At 41.3% G+C, this 22,848-nt stretch overlaps 1 protein-coding gene across 1 annotated transcript in view; it reads right to left on the minus strand.

The window, feature by feature from the left end:
* Nucleotides 1-22,848, minus strand: part of traip (TRAF-interacting protein) — a 44,177-nt gene that overhangs the window by 12,285 nt on the left and 9,044 nt on the right. The window contains exons 5-10 of the mRNA XM_072581911.1: nt 22,245-22,284; nt 17,785-17,912; nt 17,595-17,689; nt 8,168-8,281; nt 4,781-4,868; nt 188-277 (exon numbers count right to left, since the gene is read on the minus strand). Coding sequence (XP_072438012.1) covers nt 188-277; nt 4,781-4,868; nt 8,168-8,281; nt 17,595-17,689; nt 17,785-17,912; nt 22,245-22,284 — 555 coding nt within the window. The remainder of the gene's footprint in view (nt 1-187; nt 278-4,780; nt 4,869-8,167; nt 8,282-17,594; nt 17,690-17,784; nt 17,913-22,244; nt 22,285-22,848) is intronic.

Genomic DNA, 22,848 nt, shown 5'->3' on the forward strand with positions numbered 1-22,848 from the left:
CCCTGGAGCATTAATCTGGGCCTGTGCATTATCAATCCAGCGACTACACCACCTTCCCTCTTTAAAACAAATATTGGAGAAATGCACACCTCTCTCTGCCTCCAAAATAGACTCAACAAAGGCTCAATGATAAAACAAAATGCTGGAGGAATTGGCTTCAATTCTCTGGGTCAATTTGCAAACCTACCGTGATCTCTCTGTCAGCATTGCGCAGATCCTCCTGTGATGCACGCAGCTCCTCTTTCGTTTTCTCCAACTGTGACACATTTCTCTCCAACTAAATAAGCACAAAAAAAAACTGGCTTCTGATTAAAAATGGCAAGGGTTTGCACAAGGCAGCGTCATGTCGGTGGGGACAGCACAACACAATGAAAAATATCAAAGAAAGAGTGGAAAAAAAAACCAAAGCACATTTTAAGTTCATGTCTCTATGGATAACTTAAGAGGACAACAATGAGGTCTCAGTGGCTGCCTATAAAGTTTAAATCCATATTCCTAATTATTTCAATTGCTGATCTCGTCATTCTGATTGAATAATTATCCCCAAATTAGCATTAAAAACAGTCTTTTTCAAATAGCCAGAAATGGCAAAAGGGCAACCTAGAGTTTGCAACTATGACTGCAGATAGGCTTCAGAGTGTCTGGGCTTTGAAGGCCAGCTTGTAAGAGCAGCCACCAAATCCTAAGGCTGTTCTTCCCAGCAGTTGTTCACTGTGTGGCAGGATGCACACAGGCCACCATCAATTTTGTCTCCGATATCATATACATTTACACTGCTCAGGGCAGTGATAAACATCAGTGAACTGCAATCCTTCTCTGAAATGGCAGTTTAATTGAAATGTCACAACGGTGAATTTCTGACTGAAGAGTATTAAAAATAATCCCAAATGTTTCTCTTGGGTTTCAGATGTTCTAATGTTTAATTTAAGGGAGGGTGTGAGGCTGTCTGGAATCAGTTGAGGAATCCATAACTGGGCATTGCCAGAGGTTGTTCTGATCTAATGGCAGGACAGCTTGCATTCTTTGTTCTGTTTTCTATGCCAACTGCATCACCAGCCTGACAGCTTCACTGACAGAAAGACCAGCAACATAAGGTCACAGCCAGGGATGGGTTTCAGCAACTAGTAGGGGTAGTGAACGTCTGGTTAAACTTGTCTGGGCACAGACAGATTGAGAGAATGCGGAAGCAAGAGCTAGACAGATCTGGGATATGAGGGGTGGGTGGTGGCGAGCAGCAAATGGGATGGCAAACACACTTGCCTCCCCTTCATGAGGTATTAACATCACAGCTTCTGTCTATCATCAACTTCCAACATCGCTGAAGACAACAGAAGCTCCATGAGTCTCATTCAGTTAATATCAGCTCGTGCTGCTAGTCTCCAATATAATTTTCAGATGTGGCTATTGAGCTATAGTTTATTGACTCCAGAAGAAAGCAAGATCCCAAACTAAATGAGAAATACCTCAATTCACAAATGAATTTTATCCCTTCTCCTACTCTCACTGATTTATGCTTTGAGCACCACAAAATACACAAGATTATGACACTCAGCATTACTGGCTCAGAGACCGACATACTTAACCCATTTAATTACATGGAAAGGCACTAAATTTGACAACAGAGAAACATAAATGGACCTTCCCTATATTTGTGAATCTTATACACAGTATTTAATGTACAGAAACAATCTATTTGACTCAACTTGTCCATATGATGTAAATGTTCTGCACAAATTCCTTCCCTTTATCTAATCTCCTGAGCATTGCCTCCTCATCTTGCAAATCATCACTGTGTTCAGTGTTTATGAAGTGGCCACGTATTGGTGCAGCAAACCCAGTTATTGTCCAATACAAGAGACACTGACATGATGAAGTCCATTCTGAATGAGAAAGTCATGCAAGTTTCTGAAACTAGAAAGACTGAACACCACCATACTCTCCTTCAACCAAATCCATCTCGACATCAAATGAGAAAGTGCTGGAAAAGCTCAGTAGGTCTGGTAGAACCTATGGAGATGGAAACAGTTAACATCGATTCCAATTTGACACTTCTTCAGAAAGGTTTTGACACAGGAGAAAACTACAGGCAGCTTAACCTAATGCCTACCATAGTGAATCCACTAAGGAGGTTATAGCAGGACTTTTAGAAATTCTTAATGCAGTCAGGCATAGTCAACATGGTTTAGGTGAAAGGGAAATTATATTTGGCAAATTTATTAGAGTTTTTTATTCACTTGTGGGACATGGGCGTTGCTGGCTGTCCCAGCACTTATTGCCTGTCCCTAGTTGCCCTTGTGGTGGTGACCTTCCTTCTTAAACCATTGAAGTACATGTGCTTTAGGTAGACCCACATGCTGTTAGACAGGGAATTCCCTTTAAGTTACGACAAAGGGGAACTGGTGATGTGCTGTACTTTGCCATAAGGAATTTAAGAAAGTGCCACATCAAAGGTTGTAATGTAAATCAAAAGCTTGCGGTGTTGGGGGTAATATATAAACTCAGATAGGGAACTGGTTGATGAATAGGAAGCAGAGAGTGGGCATTAATGGTTCAATTTCAGGTTGTTGAATGTGACGAGTGGTGGGCCTTCGGGTTCAGTGTTCAGGCTTCAACTATTTACAATCTACATAAACGACTTGGATGCAGGAATCATATATACAAAGATAGAGAGGAAAGGAAGTAGTGAAGAGGTCAGAAGGAATCTTCAAAGGGATATAGATAAAGCGAATGGGGAAAAAAAAGGGTAGATGGAGGTTAAGGTGGGAAAATGTGAACTTATCCATTTTGATGGGAAAAATGGAAAAGCAGTATATTAATTAAATGCTGAGAGATCGCAGAAGTTGGAGATAGAGAGGGATCTGGTAGTCCTAATACGTGAACTACAAAATTTAGTTTGCAGGTACATAAAGTAATCAAGAAGATGAATAGAATGATGTTATTAATTGCAAGGGGGAACGGAATATAAAAATGGGATGTTATAGAGCAGATGTACATAGTGTTGCTGAGGTCGTATCGGGAGTACAGTCTACAGATTTGGGCTCCTTATTTAAAAAAGAATGTTAATGTGTCAGAAGCAATTCTGAGAGGGTTCCCTCAACTGACATTGGGGATTGGATTATTTTATGTGGAAGGGTTGGATAGGCTTGACTTCTATCCACTGACATTTAGAAGAATGAGAGGTAATCTTGGAGCTTTGTATCAAATGGGGTTTAAGTGAAGTGATGCATTTGGGGAGGTCAAATGCAAGAGAGAAGTATAAGTAAATGACAGGGTCCTTAGGAGCATTGATATACAGAGGGATCTTGAGTTGTAAGTCCATAGCTCCCTCAATGAGGCAACACAAGTGGATAAAGTAGTAAAGAAGGTGTATGGCATGCCTGCCTTCATTGTTTGGGGCAGTGATCATAAAAGTTGGCAAGTCATGTTGGAGCTGTGTGAACTTGAGTTAGGCCACATTTGGAGTAGCAGTTCTGGCTGCCATGCTTTAGGAAGGACGTAGAAGCTTTGGATAGGGTGCAAAAGAGATTTACCGGGATGTTGTCTGTACAGTCGTGTATTAGCTATAAGGATAGGTTGACAAACTTGAATTGTTTTCACTACAGCATTGGAGACTGAGGGGACAACATGATCGAAGTACTTTAAATTATGAAAGGCATGGATAGTGGATAAACAGAGTCTTTCTCGTAGGGTGCAACAGTCAAACAGTAGGGGGCATAGATTTAAGGTAAGAGTGGGAGAAGTTTAAAGATGTGCGAGGAAAGCTTTTTTTTACACAGAGGGTGACGAGATGGTAGAAGCAGATATATTAGCAAAATGTAAGAGGCATTTATATAGACACACAAACAGATAGGGAATAAAAGGATGTGGACCATGTGCAGGCAGCTAGGATTAGTTTAAAATGGCATTATGGTCAGCACAGTCATGAAGGGCCAAAGGGCCTGTTATTGTGATGTTCTGTTCTAACTTCATAAGATGAATGCTTCGAGAATGTTTTACCTTGTGGAGAGACACGACCCAGGGAACATTTTAAAATAAGGGTCTTCCAGTTTAGAGAGAGATGAGGAAGGTTTTTGTCTTCTCTCAGAGGGTTATAAAGTCTTTGGAATTCTCTTCCCTCGAGAATGGAGGAAACAGGGTCATTGAATACTTATAAGGCAGAGGTCGAACAGAGTCCTGGCGAACATTGGAGTCACAGGTTTTTGGGGGTACATCAGAACGTGGGGTAGAGACCACAATCAGATTTTAATGTAATATTGGAGAAGGCTAGAGGAGCTGAATGGCTTACTCATGCCCCTAATTCTTATGCCTAGAGGTTCATAAACTGGAACATTAACTCTGTTTTGCTCTCTGGAGATACTGCCAAACCGTTAGAGTACTTTCAAGCACTTTCGGATTTTACATCATGGCCAGGGTGAGTCAAATGGTCTGCTTTTGTGCTTTATCTCCTGGGTAATTCAGTGCGACCACCGACACCGTGGTGAAAATAACTATCAAAGAAATAGTGTTATATATTTGAAAAGGTAAAATTGGAAGGGACATGGAGGAAGTGCAGGGACTCTCCTAAAGAGCACGCAGATGCGTGATGGGCTGAATGGTACAGTCAGATTCTTGTTAAAGTATTTAATAAAAGTGGAAAGTTTGGAGTGCTTCTTTTAAATAAAAAAAAAATCAATAATGGGAGTTATACTAAATTTCACAACTTCACAGAGCCAAACTTCCATTTTGACAGAAAACCAGTGATAGACGTTTCATACTGTTAACTTCCTGATGTCATACTAACCTTACAGGTGGTTATAAAATGTTCTCTTTTCAGCTTCTCAGACATATCAACGGAAGTTTTAAATGTCTCCTTCAGGTTTTCATATTCCCTGTGAACAAATTCAACAGGAACAAGATGAGATAGTGGAGATGGTCACCTGGACCTCAAAAGCAGCTCAGGATCCTGATTAATCAAGGTTTCATTTCATTAAAAAGTGGTCACAATAGATTACCCAGATGTACTATGAAAATGCATTCCAGCACAGACTGGTAATCATGACTATACGTAGGTTACAAGATGCTACATGCTTCTGTTTAACCAGTAACTCATTTGAAAAGCACATTTTTGGGTGAAAGCAGAACAGATTGCTTAGCTGACTTCAAGGCAGAAAACAGAAGGTAGGAGTAAAAGGTAAAAGTAGAAGGCAGAAGTTAGGCGTTTCGTAAGGATCAGCGCTGGGACCACTACTGTTCACAGCTTATATTCAGAATTTAGACTTTGGAATTCAAAACAGAACTTCTATATTTGGAGATGACATCAAATTAAGTCAATACGAAGGAGGGCTGCAATAAATCAAACGAGGACATTATAAGCTTGCATAATGTGCAAATATTTTTCAAATGAAAGGCAATACAGATAAGTGTGAGGTAGCACACTTTGGTGGGAAGAATAGAAAGATCGCTTATTACTCAAAGATGCAAGTCCATGTGGGATAGAGGGTCAAAGGAACTGGGGAACTCAATCAATAAAAGTTGCATCAGAGGTTACCAAACACTAATTTTTGTTTCCAAAGGGATGGGATTGAGAAGTAGGGACGTTATGCTCAACTCTACTGATTTGAACACGTATAACAGAAATGCTTGCAGTTCTGGTTGTCAAATAATATAAAAGATATAGAGACGCTGGGTAGGGCACAGTAAAGATTTACAAGGACGACATTGGAACTACATCATCAGACACATTAGGAAGGGATTGACAGGCTGAGGGGTAACTAACCAGAGGTCTTTGAAATGAATTAAGATTTTGATAGAGTGGATCCAAAGAGAATGTTTCATATCATGGGCAACAAAATACCAGAATGCTTTCAATACAAGAGTCACCAAGAAATCCGATTGGGAACTCAGGAAAAACTTGCTTACCCAAAGAATGATGAAAACGTAGAACGTAATATCATAGGGAAGTGGGTGAAGTCAATAGCATAGATGTATTTAAGGGAAACCAGATGAGGGAGAAGAAACATGAGTAGGTCAAGTGCAGCATAAACACCTTCAATGAACTGGTTGGGCCAAATGGTCTGTTTCTATGCCATATATCCTATGTATACAGATCAATTTGCAGCCATTTGGAGTTGACCTTTTCTTTTTAGCCACAGTTATAATTGGCCACACTTCCCTCAGCTGGAAAATGGTGAGAGAAAAATTAAATTAGGTGTGTGTCCTAGATTACTAACCAGTGAATACCAATGAAAGGTATTCTTTTGGGAACAGGATTTAGCTTAACTGTGATGTTCATCATGGTTAAGCAAGTTGAATTATCTGGGTTACACATCGTAGCAATGCACAGGGTTTGTGATAATTCTGAAGCTGCAGATCAGCAGGCGTTAGAGAGCAGGAGGCATGTAAAAGGCTGCAAGGAAGCATCAGCAGATGCGGAACAGATTTATGTTACAGAGGTCAAGCACCGGTTCCTGTCTTCAGTTGCAAGTCTCGCTGCCTCTCTTGAGTGTTGTTTAGATACATGACCCTGCATTTCCAGGCAGATTACATCCTTAGCTTTTATTCTCAAATGGATTCTTGTAGCAATTTAACTGAAACAAGGAGTCACAGACAACTAGACCAACAAGGTTACAAGCTACTCCAGTACTTCAGCAGCATTTGCCATAAGTGTGAATAATTCAATTGTTTTGTTTTTTCAAATTAAATATTAAGAAAACTAAGGCCCTACTTCAAAATCTGGTCCATAGCTACTGAATCTATCCCTGACCTTGGGATTGAGACATACATGGTCTTTGCAACCTTGGTGTTGTATCTGACTCCAAAATTACCCGCTTACCACAGATACATGCCAATAGCAACACTGTACTTCCATGTTATTATCATCATCTAATATTGCCTGTCTTTGGTTGTCTGCTGCTGGAACCTTCACTCGTTCCTTTATTATCTCTAGACTTCACCATTCCAATGCAGTCATCTCTGGTCTCCCATATTGAGGCTCTCCAAAAAACTTGCTGTTCATGTCTTAACAAACAAGAAATCCCACTTTCCCATTAGTCCTGTGCTCGCTGATCTACACCAACATTTGGGCAAGCAAGATTACACATAAAATTCTCACTCTGAACTTCAAATTCCTTCATGACCTCATTCTGTCCCTATCTCTGTAACTTTCTCTTGCTCCACAAACCTGAGATATAAGCCATAAGACCTAGGAAAAGAATAAGGCTGAGTCTGCACTGCCACTCAATCATGGCTGATGTGTCTTTCAACTCATTCTCCTACCTATGTCTGTCTTCAATATACTCAGTGACTTGGTCTCCACAGCCCACTGAGGCAATGAGTTCCACAGATTCACCACCTTGTTGTTGAAGAAATTCCTTATCCCTGTTCTAAAGGGTTGTCCCTTTGAATCCTTGTCTCTCTTACTAGTGGAAACATCTTTCCCACTCTATATTCCGTAAGTTTCAATCTGAAATCTCTCATTCTTCTATTGCTCCTCATATGACAAGCCCTTCACCCACAGGATCATTCCATGAACCTCCTCTGGACCTTACTCAATGCCAGCATAACCTTCCATAGATACAGGGTCCAAAAGTGCTCACAATATTCCAAATGCGGTCTGACTACAGCCTTATACAGCCTCAGCAGTAGATCTCCGCTTTTATATTTTTGACTTCTTGAAATAAATGCTAACATTGTATTTGCCTTCCTAAGAGAATCCTGAACGAGGACTCCCAAGTCTCTTTGTACTTTAGACTTTTGAAGCCTTTCCCCATTTTGTTTGTTTTTTTCTTCCTACCAAAGTGCACGATCTCACGTTCCCATATTATATTCTATCAGCAACTTCTTTGCCCATTCTCCTAGACTGTCCAAGTGCTCTGGTGCCTCCTTGCTTACTCAACACTGTCTATCCCTCCACCTATCTGTGTCATCTGCACACTTAACAACAATTCCTTTGTCCAGATCATTAATGTACAACTCGAACAGTTGTGACCCCAACACCGACCGCTGCAGATTTCCACTAGTCACAGTCTGCCATCTCAAAAAAGACTCCTTTATCCCACTCACTCGAAATTACATTGAATTTGCTCAATCAGGAGATGCTTCAGTGCTTGTGCAGGGTATGACATTTGCTTCCCATTGGACTGCTGGATTCAAACATTTGTATTATTTAACATAGAACAGTTGCACTCACTTTTTTAAGGATACACAATAAATGGACAGCTGCTCCACTGCGGACTGTCCTATTCCTATTTCCCGGATCATTTCCTCAACTTCTGGCCTCTGGCTTTGAAGCAGCACCTGAATACTGCAAACAAGAACAAAACACTAGATGGGTTAAGATTTCAAATTTTATGCAGCAGTATCTAAAGTACAAACAGAAATGGAGGGTACACAATTCCCCTGAAATTGTCAGATGAGTAATAGAACCACACAGAGTAGAAAGTTACTAAGTCTGAACTGTGGTTGACACAGCGTTAGCTGAACTCATGTTAATCAGAGTTACAACTGCTGTCAACAGGTCTAGAATAGTGCGCATTAGATAAATGACATCCCTGCTTATATATGTGGTGAAAGTGAGGACTGCAGATGCTGGAGATTAGAGTCAAGATTAGAGTGGTGCTGGAGGTTAGGCAGCATCCAAGGAGCAGGAAAATCGACGTTTCAGGCAGGAGCCCTTCATCAGGAAGGATAATGAAGGACTGTTGCCCGAAACGTCGATTTTCCTGATCCTCGGATGCTGTCTGACCAGCTGTGCATTTCCAGCACCATTCTAATCTTGCTTATGTAAGTGGTTGAGGTAGCTCCTCTTGATTTTAATCAAACAATCCTTATTGCAAGTAGTAAATACATCATTCAGGCGTTAAGTGTGAATACCAAGTAAGATGCCAACACTCGCTGTCAAGAATCATACAAAAGATACCAGGCAACTGAAGATAGAATGGATACTTAGCAAAGACTTAACACCTCAGGGTAGTTTGGAGGACAAAATATTGATGAGAAACAAACAAAAAACAATTGTTCTAACTGGGAGGAAGAAATCTATCCATTAGCAACCTTTGAGAATCAAGACACTTTCTGCACCTTTCCTTTGTGTATGATTATATATTTGTAGAAATTCTGTTTTGCAAGATAATGATTTTTGCACGAAGGCACAGAATGCCTCTGAGACTTTCTCCTAAGCTCTTAATTTAAAAGGTACCACGTGGGCCCCAGCTATGCCTGCCTCTTCATCGGGTTCATGGAACAGTCCATCTTCTGCAGATGCACCGGCACCATTCCCCACCCTTCTTCAGCTACAGCGATGACTGCATTGGTGTCACCTCATGCTCCCACAAGGAGGTTGAACAACTCATCAACTTCACGAACACCTTCCATCCTGACTTCAATTTCACCTAGACCATCTCAGATACCTCCTTCCACTTCCTGGACCTCCCCATCTCCATTTCTGGCAAACGACTCAACATGGGACATCTATGTCAAACCCACAACTCCCACAGCTACCTGGACTACATTTCCATCCACCTCTTCTCCTATAAAAACGTTATCCCTTACTCCCAATTCCTCTGTCTCTGCTGCATTTGCTCCCAGGAGGATCAATTCCACTCCAGAACATCCCAGATGGCCTCCTACTTCAAGGACCACAGTTTCCCCTCCCACGTGATTAACGATGCCCTCCGGCGCATCTCCTTCACTTCCCGCACCTCTCCCCTTGAACCCCACCCCACCAACTGCAACAAGGATAGAACCCCTCTGGTCCTCACCTTCCACCCACTAATCTCTGGATACAACGCATCATCCGCTGCCATTTCTGCCACTGACAGTAAGATCCCACCGCCAGAGATATATTTCCTTCCTCACCCCTTTCAGCATTCCACAGAGACCATTCCCTCTTCCATGACCCCCACCAACCCACCATCCACTCCCAGCAACTTTCCTTGCCAGCGCAAGAGGTGCAAAACCTGCACTCACACCTCCCCTCTCACCTCCGTCCAAGGCCCCAAAGGATCATTCTATATCTGGCAGAGATTTTTCTGCACATCCAAACACTTCATCTACTGTGTCCATTGCTCTTGGTGTGGTCTTCTCTACGTTGGGGAGACAGGACACCAACTTGCGGAATGTTTCAGAGAACATCTCCGGGACACACGCACTAAACAACACTGTTCTGTGGCCAAACACTTCAACTCCCCTCCCCCTCTGCCAAAGACATGCAAGTCCTGGGCCTCCTCCACTGCCAAATCCTAGCCACCTGCCGCCTGGAGGAAGAATGCCTCATCTTCCACCTTGGAATCCTCCAACCACATGGAATCAAAGTCAATTTCACCAGTTTACTCACCTCCCCTCCCCCCACCTTATCCCAGATCCACCCCTCCAACCCAGTACCGCCCTCTTGAACTGTCTTATGTGTCCATCTTCCTGCCCACTTATCCGCTCATACCTATCACCAAACTCCCACCCACCTTCATCTACCTACTGCATTCCTAGCTACATTTCCCCCAACTCCACCCCTCTCCCATTTATTTCTCAGTCCCCTCTTGGGGCTTTTCTGTTCACCATATCTATACTGACAAACACCAAACAACATTAATCCCATTTACCTGCACTTGGCCCATAGCCTACAATGCCATGGCTCAGTAAGTATTCATTCAGATGCTTCTTAAATGTTGTGAGAGCACTTGCCTCCACCCTCGCGGGGAGAGTGTTCTATATTTCAGGCACCCTCTGGGTGAAAAAAGAATTTCCTCAGATCTCCTCTAAACCATTTACTTCTCACCTTAAACTTATGCCCTCTGATCTTGGATACAGCAGCAATGGGAATGAGATTCTCACAATCTGTCAATGCCTCTCATATGTTATATACCTCAACCAGATCCCACCCTTCTCTGCTCCAAGGTAAGCAAGCGCAGCAGGTCAGGCAGCATCAAAGGAGCAGGAGAATCGATGTTTCGGGCATAAGCCCTTCTTCAGGAGTCCTGAAGAAGGGCTTATGCCCGAAACGTTGATTCTCCTGCTCCTTTGATGCTACCTGACCTGCTGCGCTTTTCCAGCAACACATTTTTCAGCTCTGAGCTCCAGCATCTGCAGTCCTCACTTTCTCCAAGGTAAACAAACCCACCTTATCCAGCCTCTCGTCATAACAGACTTTTCATCCCAGGTAATATAATGGTGTATCACCTCTGTACTCTGTCTACTGCAATCATGTCCCTCTGATAGTGTAGCGACAAAAACAGCAACAGTTTTTGATCTGTGACCTAACCAATGGTCTATAAAATTATAAGACGACTTTGCTTGCTCTTATAGTCTATGGTCCAACTATTGAAGGCAAACATCCCATATGTGGCCTTCACCACCCTGTCTAACTAAGCTGACGCCTTCAGGAATCTATGGACTGGTCCCTCTGTTCCTCAGTACTCCCCAGGAATTCAGCATTCATTGTGTTTATCCTTTCCTTATTAGACATCCCAAAATCCCAATTATATCTTCTTTGAAACAATGATTCTGGATCTTGGCATAGGTGTGGTGGGTCAAATAGCCTCTTCTTGTCCCGCTTCAGCTTATGATTCCCATTAAATCACTGGGACTTCAACCAAGTAGTAGGATAGTCCGAGGATGGCACAGAGTGCTCAGCACAGCTTGGAAATAGAGAGGACAGAACTAGAAGGAAAAGTTGAAGCTACACTTAATTTTTGTTTAATCTACTGACCATTTCACTTCAAAAATTTCTGTAAAGTAGTTATACCATTTAAGAATTGCTGCAAGCTTGTAACTTGATCATTCAAAACCATGATGGCCATTGCCTAATTCACACTCAGTCCCATTCACTCCTGCGCTTGTGGCTCGAGTTGACTCCTGTGTTCAATTTTGTTTGCTATCCTCATTGCTGATGCCTCTCCCCATTTCTGTAATCTTCTCCAGCCCTACAACCTTCGAGATTTGTGTTCCTCCGTATCCTGCCTCGTGAATGCCCCAGGTTTTATATTTTCCTTTTACTCGTTCACTGATTGCAGTGGACAGAGTGCAGAGGAGACACATCAGGATGTTGCCTGGGATGAAAAGTCTGTTATGACGAGGGACTGGATAAGTTGGGCTTGTTGACCTTGGAGCAGTTTGAGGTATACAACATTATGAGAGAATGTGGGCATTTATTGCTCATCCCTAAATGCCCAGAGACCACCTGCTGCTATAGTCCAGACCAGGTAAGGGTGGCAGAATCCCTTCTCTGAAGGATATTAATGATCCAGATGGGGTTTTCTTTTTTTTTTGAGAAATTTTTACAAGTTTACAAAGATAAACAAAACTCTCAAGTACAAACATTGATATACAATTAAATCTTAAATATATAACCAAAATTTAACAAAAGAAAAATACAGAGAAAGAAAACAAACAAAACTCAACTAACTACTAATCTAACCTACAACTAACCAGACTGCATATTTAAGTCTCGTACATTATTCAAATAAGAGAAAGAGAAAACAAAACAAAAAACAAAACAGCGGATAACATAGAAATTGGGTAGTGAGATACATGCTTGGAATGTGTTAACATCAAATGTAACAATACCCATATTCATGTCGGATTCCTCTCCCAAGGGGCCCCGGACCAGCCAGGTTCGTAATCTCAATTAAATAAAAGCCCTTGTTAGGATAGCCGAAATATCTGTATTCATATAATTCAAGAAGGGCTGCCATATTTTATAAAATAATTCAGTCTTTCGGTGCACCATATTTGTAAGGAAGTCAAGGGGGATACATTCCATAATTAATCTGTGCCAATTTGAAAGTCCAGGGGGGCCCTCAGCCACCCAGTTTACCAAAATATTTTTCCTTGCACAGAAAGAGAGAATAGAAAATAGTCTCTTCCCGTGCATATCCAGGGAGGATAAGTTCGAAAAGCCCAAAAGGAGGGATACAGGGTCCACTTTAATTTCCGTTCCTAAAATTTCTGTCAGGGTACTTGCTACTTTAGTCCAGTATCTACGGATCTTATGACAGATCCATAGACAATGTACAAGAGTGCCTACCTCTATTTTACATTTGGGACACCTTGGAGATGCCCCTGCCTTAAATTTTGCCAATCGATCCGGTGCTTTATGGGCCCTATGAAGTATCTTCAGCTGAATGGCCTGAGTTCTGTTATAGATGGTGATTCTTCTGGCGTTTTCCCAAATGCCATTCCACGTTTCTACAGAGATTTCTAGTCCCAATTCCTGATCCCATGTTTTAAGCAGATTGTCCATATCTCCCGATACTTCATCATGTAGTAAATGATAAAGGGTACTGATGGAGGATACCCCCATTGGTCGTAGTACTCTACATTCTCTATCTGATTTATAAAGACTATCTAATAAGGTAGTCTTCTTCTGTATATAATCTCGAATTTGGAAGTATCGATAGAGGTCTCCATTAGGTAATCCGAATTTCTGATGCAGCTGTTCAAAAGACATCAGGACCCTATCTTTAAATAGGTCCCCTAGACATGAGATACCCCTGGATCTCCAGAGTTTAAAAGTGGCATCTGTAAACCCCGGTTGAAATCCCCATGCTCCCACTATCGGCGCATAGGGGGATGTTTTATGTGAGTTGCCCTCATTTTGCTGCATTATATTCCAAGCTTTAACTGTTTTAGTATTATAGGGTTTTTACAGTGATCCGTAATGATTTTCCCCTTGTCCGAAAATAAAGGGTTAATAAGTGGACATTTTACTCGAGAAGCCTCGATGTCCAGCCAGATTGATTGTGGATCAGGCAAGACCCAATCAGCTATGTAACTTAATAGGGAACTTAACTGATATTTCCTAAAATCTGGGAAGTCCAATCCTCCCCTTGCCTGTGGCAGCTGTAGCTTCTTCAACTTAATGAGGGGCCGTCTATGATTCCAGATAAAGGAGCCCAACCAACCATATAATTTATGTAGTGCCAGCCTCAGCAGCATCACCGAAAGCATCCTCATAGGGTATAGGAGACGGGGCAGGACATTAATTTTAATTAGTGCTATTCTACCCAGCCAGGAAATTGGAAGGTCTCCCCATCGCTGGAGCTCCTGCCTTATCCTTTCCAGTAAATGCACAAAGTTAGCCTTGTATAACTGACCAAATACTGGGGTAATAAAAATGCCTAAATATAAGAAACCCTCCAGGGACCAACGAAAGGGAAAATGGGATCCGTCCACTAAGTGGGGTATCATAGCAAGGCCACCCATTGGCATAGCCTCTGATTTTGAGAAATTAATTTTATAGCCTGAGAATGCGCTAAATGTATTAGTAACTTGGATTAAGCGAGGTACAGACATCAGAGGATTACTGAGGAATAGAAGAACATCATCTGCATACAGGGTAATTTTATGTTTACCTGTACCAATCCTCGGGGCCGTTATATTAGGATCAGCCCGTATAGCTTCTGCTAGTGGCTCAATTATTAGCGTTAATAACAATGGTGAGAGTGGACATCCCTGACGGCAGCCCCTACCCACACTGAAGCTATCCGAGCCTAATCCATTGGTAACCACAACTGCTTTGGGATCACTATACAATGTTGAGACCCATTTGGTAAACACCTTTCCAATGCCAAACCTTTCCAATGTGTAAAACAAATATGACCATTCAACCCTATCAAATGCTTTTTCCGCATCTAATGAAACTACTACTCCTGGTATCTTTCCCTGATGGCAGGCTTGAATCATATTCAAAACCCTTCTAATATTATTGGATGATCTACGGCCCTTAATAAACCCCGTCTGATCCTCCTTTATGATATGTGGCAGTACCCTTTCTAGTTCTGGATTAGTGGTGCTGGAAGAGCACAGCAGTTCAGGCAGCATCCAAGTAGCTTCGAAATCAAGTCTCAATGCTAACGTTTTAGAAAGGATTTTAAAATCTACATTTAGCAAGGATATTGGTCTGTATGACGCACAATCTTCTGGATCCTTTCCTTTTTTAAAGATAAGAAAGATATTTGCCTCTTTCAACGAAGGTGGGAGAAAGCCCTGACTATATGCATAGTTATACATGTCCATAAGTGGACCAGCCAATATTTCTGTAAATTCTTTATAGAATTCAGCTTGAAAACCACCTGGGCCAGGTTTCTTACCGCTGTGAAGTTGCCTGATTGCATCAAGTATTTCTTGGACTGTTAGGGGAGCATTTAAGACTGATACTTGTTCCGGAGTTAGGCCCGAAAAAGTCAAATTTTTAAAAAATGATTGCATCTTCCTAGTCCTGTCTTCACAATCCTGCGATTTATATAAATCAGAATAAAATTTTCTAAAGATTGTATTAATCCTTTTATGATCATGAGTCAGAATACCCGTACTTTCCTTGACAGACGAGATAGTTTGAGGGGCCTTTTTTCTCTTTGCAAGAAATGCTAAGTATCTACCTGGTTTGTCGCCAAATTCATATAACCTTTGTTTTGCAAATAATATTTTCCTCTTAGCCGTTTGGGTAAGCGTAGTGTTTAGAGCTGAACTAAGGGCCGTAATCCTTTGCAACTTGATAATAGAAGGTCTATCAGCTTATGCAGTTTCAGCTGCTTTTAAGCGAGCTTCGAGCAGACGCTGTTATTCTCCCTTTAATTTTTTCTGGGTCGCTGAGTAGGAGATGATCAAACCTCGCGCGTAAGCTTTGATGGTCTCCCACATCATTGATGGGTTGCTAGCCGTACCTAAATTAATTTCTAAAAAAGTTTTAAATTCTTGAGAGAAGTACTTTACAAATTTACTATCTTTCATTAGGAAGGGGTCCATATGCCAATGCCGAGGGAATGTCCCATTGTTCCTCACCTTAGTTTCCATATATATAGCAGCGTGGTCGGAAATTGCTATACTACCTATTTTACAGGATGATATGGAATTTAAAAAAATTGAGGGGGCAAAAAACATATCAATTCTGGTATGACATTTATGTGGATTGGAGTAAAAAGAAAAATCTCTGCCCTGTGGATGAAGACATCTCCATACACCACCTAATCCTAATTCATTGTTTAGATCCACCAATTGTCTAGATCTGGGAGATACTCCTGCAGTACTCTTGGGAATCCTATCTATTTCCGGATCCATAATACAATTAAAGTCTCCCCCTATAATTGTATGACGGGCACCAAGAACCATCAATTTTGAGAAGGCTTCCGTTATAAATTTAAAGGGGTGTGCTGGGGGGGGGGGGGGGGGGGGCAGTACAAATTTAAAATCCCATATTCCTCTCCATTTAATCAGAATATATCGTCCAGATTCGTCTTTTATCTGATTTAGGATTTTGAAAGGGAAATTCTTCCGAATAAGAGTCCGGACCTGATCCACGGCCGATTGCGCTGTAGCTTCGGAGGTCGTGGCCTTTAGCTCCGCCCCTCCGACTCGGCGCTCGATTTCTTTAATGTCTCGGTCGTGCTTTTGCAGCGCGGCCGAGAGTGAGTCCCATCGGCTATGGGATTCTTCAATAAAAGCGTCGATCTTCGCATCCAGTTTGGAGATGACTTCTACAAGGCTTGCCACTGTAGGTAAGTCCCCCGGGGCGGCTGTGGATGCCTCTGCTGCAGCTGGAGAGGGTGGGGGAGGGGCTCCTGCTTGCTGAGAGCTGCGGGCTCCCTTCCCTTTAGTCATTTTTACTAAAGATTAGATTGTTTAAATTTAATACTAGGCAACTAATTAAATTAAACAGCTATTTTAAATGATTTGGTGAGTGTGGTGGGGGTGGGTGGCCGGCCCACTTTGCCCACGTCTTGGGAGGAGCACTGTAGACTCAGACTTGCTGGGTCGCCGCCATCTTGGATCCCCCGGGGTTTTCTTTTTACAATGGTTACATGATTCCAGATTTGAACCGCTGTTGCCAGAATTTGGTCCTGGGACTCTGGATTGTTAGTCTATTGGCAAGACCACTGTGACAACAACTTCTCTTCACCATATATAGTTATCCCTTCAGCCTAAAGCTCTGTGCTCTGGAATTCCATTCTTATAGTTAAGAGATGGAGAAGAATAAGATGCTCCTTAAAACCTGCTCATCTCCTGTAGATGTGATTCAAAGTCAAGCCTTGTCTGATGCCCTTTTGGTGATACACTTTGGCCGAAGGAACAATATTAAAGATGTAAGGTAACTGCAACTTGTTATTCTGATGGCTACTGCTGCACGCTGTTGCACATTCTATGTAATTAACAAAGAAAGTCACAAGGCTGTTTATGGCATATTTGCAACAACCAGAACCCCTGAAACCAGAATACTCCTAAATGACATCTTCGATACAACCCCCAATCACCAATGTGCGCCTCAGTAAGCGGAAGACTTTCTGACACAAACTTACAACAGACTGTTGGATAACATTATGATGATGCTATGATTCAAGTCAGCACTCAAATGCTGTTGTGTATGTGTGTGTGTCGGGGGCGGGGGTACACTGACAGGCACAGCTTGAAGAACTCTAGACATAGATGGTTACACTACTACCATTAATTAGATTTAGGTTAATGCATTCATAACCAATTATGGATGGATACTTTGCTCACTTATTGGGAATGATGTCACAATTAAACATGAGAAAGCAGCAAGCACTGTGTGTTTTGACTAATCAGCTTGTCCTGGTCCCGGTGTGTGCTGGATACTGCATAATATCAAAAAGCACATTTCAACATACTTTTCCAATGTTTGCAATTTCTGTCGCAGCCTGCGTGCCTCCTCTTTTGAAGATTTGGAATCATCCTGCTGCTGTTCCAGATATCGCACCTGCTTCTGTGAAAATAAAACCCAGGAGCAAAGTAAAAGTCAACATATGCGAGCATGCAACCTCCAATCCTATTGGAAAGCCAAGGAGATGTACAAATTACCTTGAGAGTCGAGCACAGCATTTCTGTTTCATTCAGTTCCTTGCTCAAAGATTCTAGTCTTGTGTTGCGTTCATCCAGTGTGTCCCTCAGTTTATCAATGATTGATTGCCGGTCTATCTTCTCTTTCTCTGAAACCAAATCACCAATCGATGAGTAAACCGCCATCCCCAACCTTCCTTGTACAGTCAACACATTCCCTTCACAAATAGATGGTTGCTCTGTTCAGTTGCTGACACCGCGATATACAAATCAAGACACCATGGGTTTATGATCCACTCTGAAACTAGAATGCATAATCTGTCTTTTCTATGCCATACTGAGGAAGTACTGAATTGCTAGTCATGCCATCTTTTGGATTAGGTCCCATCAGTTTGTTCAAATGGATATAAAGGTTCTGTGGCATTACTCAAAGAGCTGAAAATTTTACTATGGCATGTCCTGAAAAGTATTACACCTCAACCAGGTTTATTCACTAAAACAGCAAATTAATATGTGCATTGACTCATTTTATAGCCTACGGGATCTTGCTCTACTAAAGTTGCTGTCAATGCAATTTAAGTGACTCGTTAGTTGCGAGTCTCAATTGCCCTCTGAAATGGTTTCAAGAATGAATCAGTCTTGGACCTCTGACAATTTCTAACTTATTAATGATGCTCTTGGGTAGATAACATCAAACTAGGAAGCCAATTAGATTTGGAGAAAGTGTTGCAAAAACTCAAAAACAGCTTGGAAGAAGAATAGCTTATTACTGGAAAAGTGAGAGTTAGACTATAGACATTCGGTTGGGTAGAGAACAAAAAGGGATCTCAGAGTACCAGTAGACCAATCACAAAGTGAGGACTGCAGATATTGCAGTTTAGAGTTGAGAGTATGGTATTGGAAAAGCACAGCAGGTCAGGCAGCATCTGAGGAGCAGGAGAATTGATGTTTCAAGCAAAAGCCCTTCATCAGGAATGAGGCTGTGAGTGAAGGGGGTGGAGAGATAAATGGGAAGGGGCTGGGGCTGGGGGTGTGATAGGCAGATAGAGGTGGGGGTAATGGTGATAGGCCGGAGAGGAGGGTGGAGCAGATAGATGGGAAGGAAGATGGACAGGTAGAACAGGTCATGAGGGCGGTGGCGAGTTGAAAGGTTGGAACTGGGATAAGGTGGTGGGGGAGGGGAAATGAGGAAACTGGTGAAATCCACAACTATCAATCACAAACTAACATGACATTAATAAGTCCAAGACACACTAAGCTTGATGTATAGAGAAAAAGAATTAAAAAGAAGGGAGATTATGCTAAACCTACATCAAATCTTGATGAGAGATTGGATTACATTTAGAACATTCTGTCCAATTCTGATCGCCTTATTAGAAAAAAGATATAGCAGCACTGGTGAAGATGAAGAAAAGATTTAGAGGATGATTGCAGAAATACCCAGGCATACATTGAGGAAAGGAATGACAGGTTGGGTCCCTCCAGAAAAAGGCAGGTTGACAGATGATCTAACAGAGATAATTAAAATTATTAAAGGTTTGGATAGAGTGGACATAAAGAGGGAATATCCCTTCTCACGAGGAAGACCTGAAATGGAGGCAGTCAAGAGAACATGGTCACAAAATCCCATAGGGAATTCAGAAGAAATTCCTTTATCTTCAGTGGTAAGAATGTAGAAGCCATGACAGAAACAAAGAAACCAGGAGTAGGAGTGGGTCATTTGGTCTTTTAGGCCTGCTCTGCCATTCAATTTGACCATGGCTAATCCTCTATCACGCCATATTTCTGCTTTCGCTCCACATCTCTTGATGCCTTTAATATCTATAAACCTATCAATCTCTCTTTTGAATATACTCAGTCAGTCGGCCTTCATAGTCTTCTGTGGTAGCAAATAGGAATCCAAATTGATTCCTGAAGAAGGGCTTATGCCCGAAACGTCGATTCTCCTGCTCCTTGGATGCTGCCTGACCTGCTGCGCTTTTCTACCAACACATTTTCAGCTGTGGTAGCAAATATCCTATGCGTGAAGGAATCGTCCATTAGATGCAATTTACCTCAAGCACTAACATAAGAAATGGCTGAAATGAATGGTATAAGTATATTTAATGAAAAGCTAGAGAAGTATTTGAGAAAGAAAGAAACAGAGAATCATAAACCCAGATTTTGAAGAGAGGAAGATTGAAGGAGACTCATTTGGAGCAGAAACGTGAACATGAACTGCTGAGCTGAATGACCGATCTCTCCACAATCCGAGTGGATTCTATTCACTGTACAAAACACACAAGTGGGCAGAACAACATAATTGACACATTTGATGGAAAAGCCAAACAAATACATTGTGAAGGTACTGAAATAGCAATTGAAGTTGAAAAAGCTGCGGAAGAGTTTTCAGAGAGTCAGCGTGTCAAAATATCATAGAAAGCAGAAACAATCAGTAAGGTCAATAAATTTTCATATTATTTACTAAAATAGTAGAATACAGGTCAAAGGAAGTCATAAGCAAACTGTAGTGGGATCACATCCCAGAGTACTCTGACAGACGGGGCAGGAGGGGTATTGAAACTTCAGAATTTATGCAAAAACAAGTAAAGAGAATTATACCATCATTAGGAAATATCAGCTGCAAGACTGGAAAAATGAGGGCTCTTAAACATTTGCAGATGACACAAAGCTGGGTGGGAGGGTGAACTGTGAGGAGGATGCAGAGATGCTTCATTGTGACAGGCTGAGTGTGTGGGTAAATGCATAGGAGATTAAATATAACATGGATAAATGTGAGGTTATCCACTTTAGTGGCAAAACAAGAAAGCAGATTATAATCTGAATGGTGATATATTGGGAACACCAGTAACTGAAATCATGCAGGTGCAGCAGGCAGTGAGGGTGGTAAATAGTACACTGCCACTCAGTGAGAGGATTGGGGTACAGGGGAATAGGGATGCTTTGCTGCAATTGCATGAGTCTTTGGGGAGACCACACCTGGAGTAGCATATGCAGTTTTGGTCTCCTTTTTTGAGGAAGAATGTTCTGTATATGGAGAGTGCTGTTTCCTGAAATGGAAGGACTGATGTATGAAGAGTGATTGGATTGGTTAGGACGACATTTACTGGAATTTAGAAGAATGAGGGTGAGGGGTGTCACAGAAACCTATAAAATTCTAACGGTCTAGACATAGTAATTATATAAAGGATGCCCCTATGATGATATAGTCCACAGCCAGGGGCACATTTTAAAGATACAGGGTGGGCCATTTAAGACTTAGATGAGGAGAAATTTCTTCAGCTAGAGTGGTGAGCCTGTGGAATTCTTTGTCACAGAAATCAGTTGAGGCCAAACCATTGAATATTTTCGAGGAGGAGATGGTTGTAATTCTTAGAGCTAAAGGGATGAAAAGATATGGGGAGAAAGCAGGAACAGGACACTGAGCTGAATGCTCACTGCATGATCAAATTGGATGGTAGAGGGGGCTCGAAGGGTCAAATGGCCTACTCCTGCTCCTATTTTCTATGTTTCTATCAAATGTAAAATTTCTAGGAAGTGCATTTCATGGGATGCGGATATAAGATTGCAAACAATCATTTAGTATTGCAGAATTAGAGTACTGCTGGGAAAGCATATTGCTGGTGATTTCTCTCTTGTCAGTAATCAGCACTGTTGACACACAGTATAAAATGCTGTCTCCCTTCATATCGGTGTTCTTGTGAATTATCCTAATGGGTGCAGGATGAAGAGTTTGATAACATGTGCCTTGTTTCAGCGATACTCAAGACTGTAAATGGTAAGTGAAAGTCAAATCTAGAAAATTACTTAATTAGCTGTGCAAGTGGGCCAAAACAAAACTAAAGTTAGCAAAGAAATTAGAGATAATTTTTCAGAAGATTCATCATGGAATGGAATCTATGTGGAGTGGAGATTAAAAAAAATCAGGGGTCATTGAAAAAAAACAAATTAAATTGCACAAATTGTGACTTTTAGAACTGACAGTGAATGCTCTGTACAGCATCAGGGTATTTCAATGTATGAGACAATTACAGAAAGCTTAGAGTATTACTCCACAGCCAGTAACTGGCAGCAGTTTAAGGGCTGTTTTGCCTGACCTGTCAATTACTAACTGATATGCAAGAGCCAAAAGTGAAGTTAGAAAGAGAACACTGGCCACTGAACAGAAACTTTCCAAAACTGCCTTAAGTATACAAACCACAGCTTAGCAATTGTTTTTGGTCAACTTCACACAGGTAGGATTACAAATCTGGCAGTTCTTGTTCATTTTGCCCTTTTAATATAAGTGAACACTGTTTCAGATTAACACATTTGGAAACTATAGTTTTAAAATGAGAATAAAAATAGGTATGTCAGATACAGCACATTTTTACTAAAAATGCAGTCACCTTACTCTAGTCTAATTTATACACTTTTGTATACTGAATTTACTCTGATAGTACCACTAAGCAACATCTTTTAAATGTGAATTAAGTTCTGACCTTTCTGTAACAGCTGAGACTTGACTCTGTCCAATTCATTCTGGAAATTCACATCAAAAGAAAGAAGTCAGTCTGACAGAGTCAGAGAGCACAGAACAGAAACAATAACAGTAAACACCTTTTATATCGATTATGAAAATATAAATGAAAGTCGGTGTATTGAAAAACAGTATGTGCTGATAAGATGCTGCAACAATGTACAAGTGATTTGAATTCAGTCCAATTTGAAATGGCTTCATTTGAATTCTATAAATATCTATTAAAATTATGATCATGTGGTTATTGCTTAATTCAATTTTTAAAATCATTTAACTTCCCAAGCAAACAAACCTTCCAATTAAACAAAGTAAACCATTAGCGAGTTTTGAGAAGATTTGTAGCTCAGGTTGAGGTTCTGGATGTAGGTTTGCTCGCTGAATAGGGAGATTTGTTTTCAACCATATTAAAGTATAGGAACAATATCTCGCCAGAAATGTAGGAATTGTGTGAAAACCAGTTTGGTAAAGTGCAACATTTGAAACATTACTTTCTCAGCCCAAATAGCTCATCCCATTGCGCAATGTCAAGTATTCAGCGGAACTAATCCATAACCTTGGAAGGTAAC

The sequence above is a fragment of the Chiloscyllium punctatum genome, chromosome 12 (genome assembly GCF_047496795.1).
Source record: "Chiloscyllium punctatum isolate Juve2018m chromosome 12, sChiPun1.3, whole genome shotgun sequence".
In the NCBI taxonomy this organism is placed as follows: domain Eukaryota; kingdom Metazoa; phylum Chordata; class Chondrichthyes; order Orectolobiformes; family Hemiscylliidae; genus Chiloscyllium; species Chiloscyllium punctatum.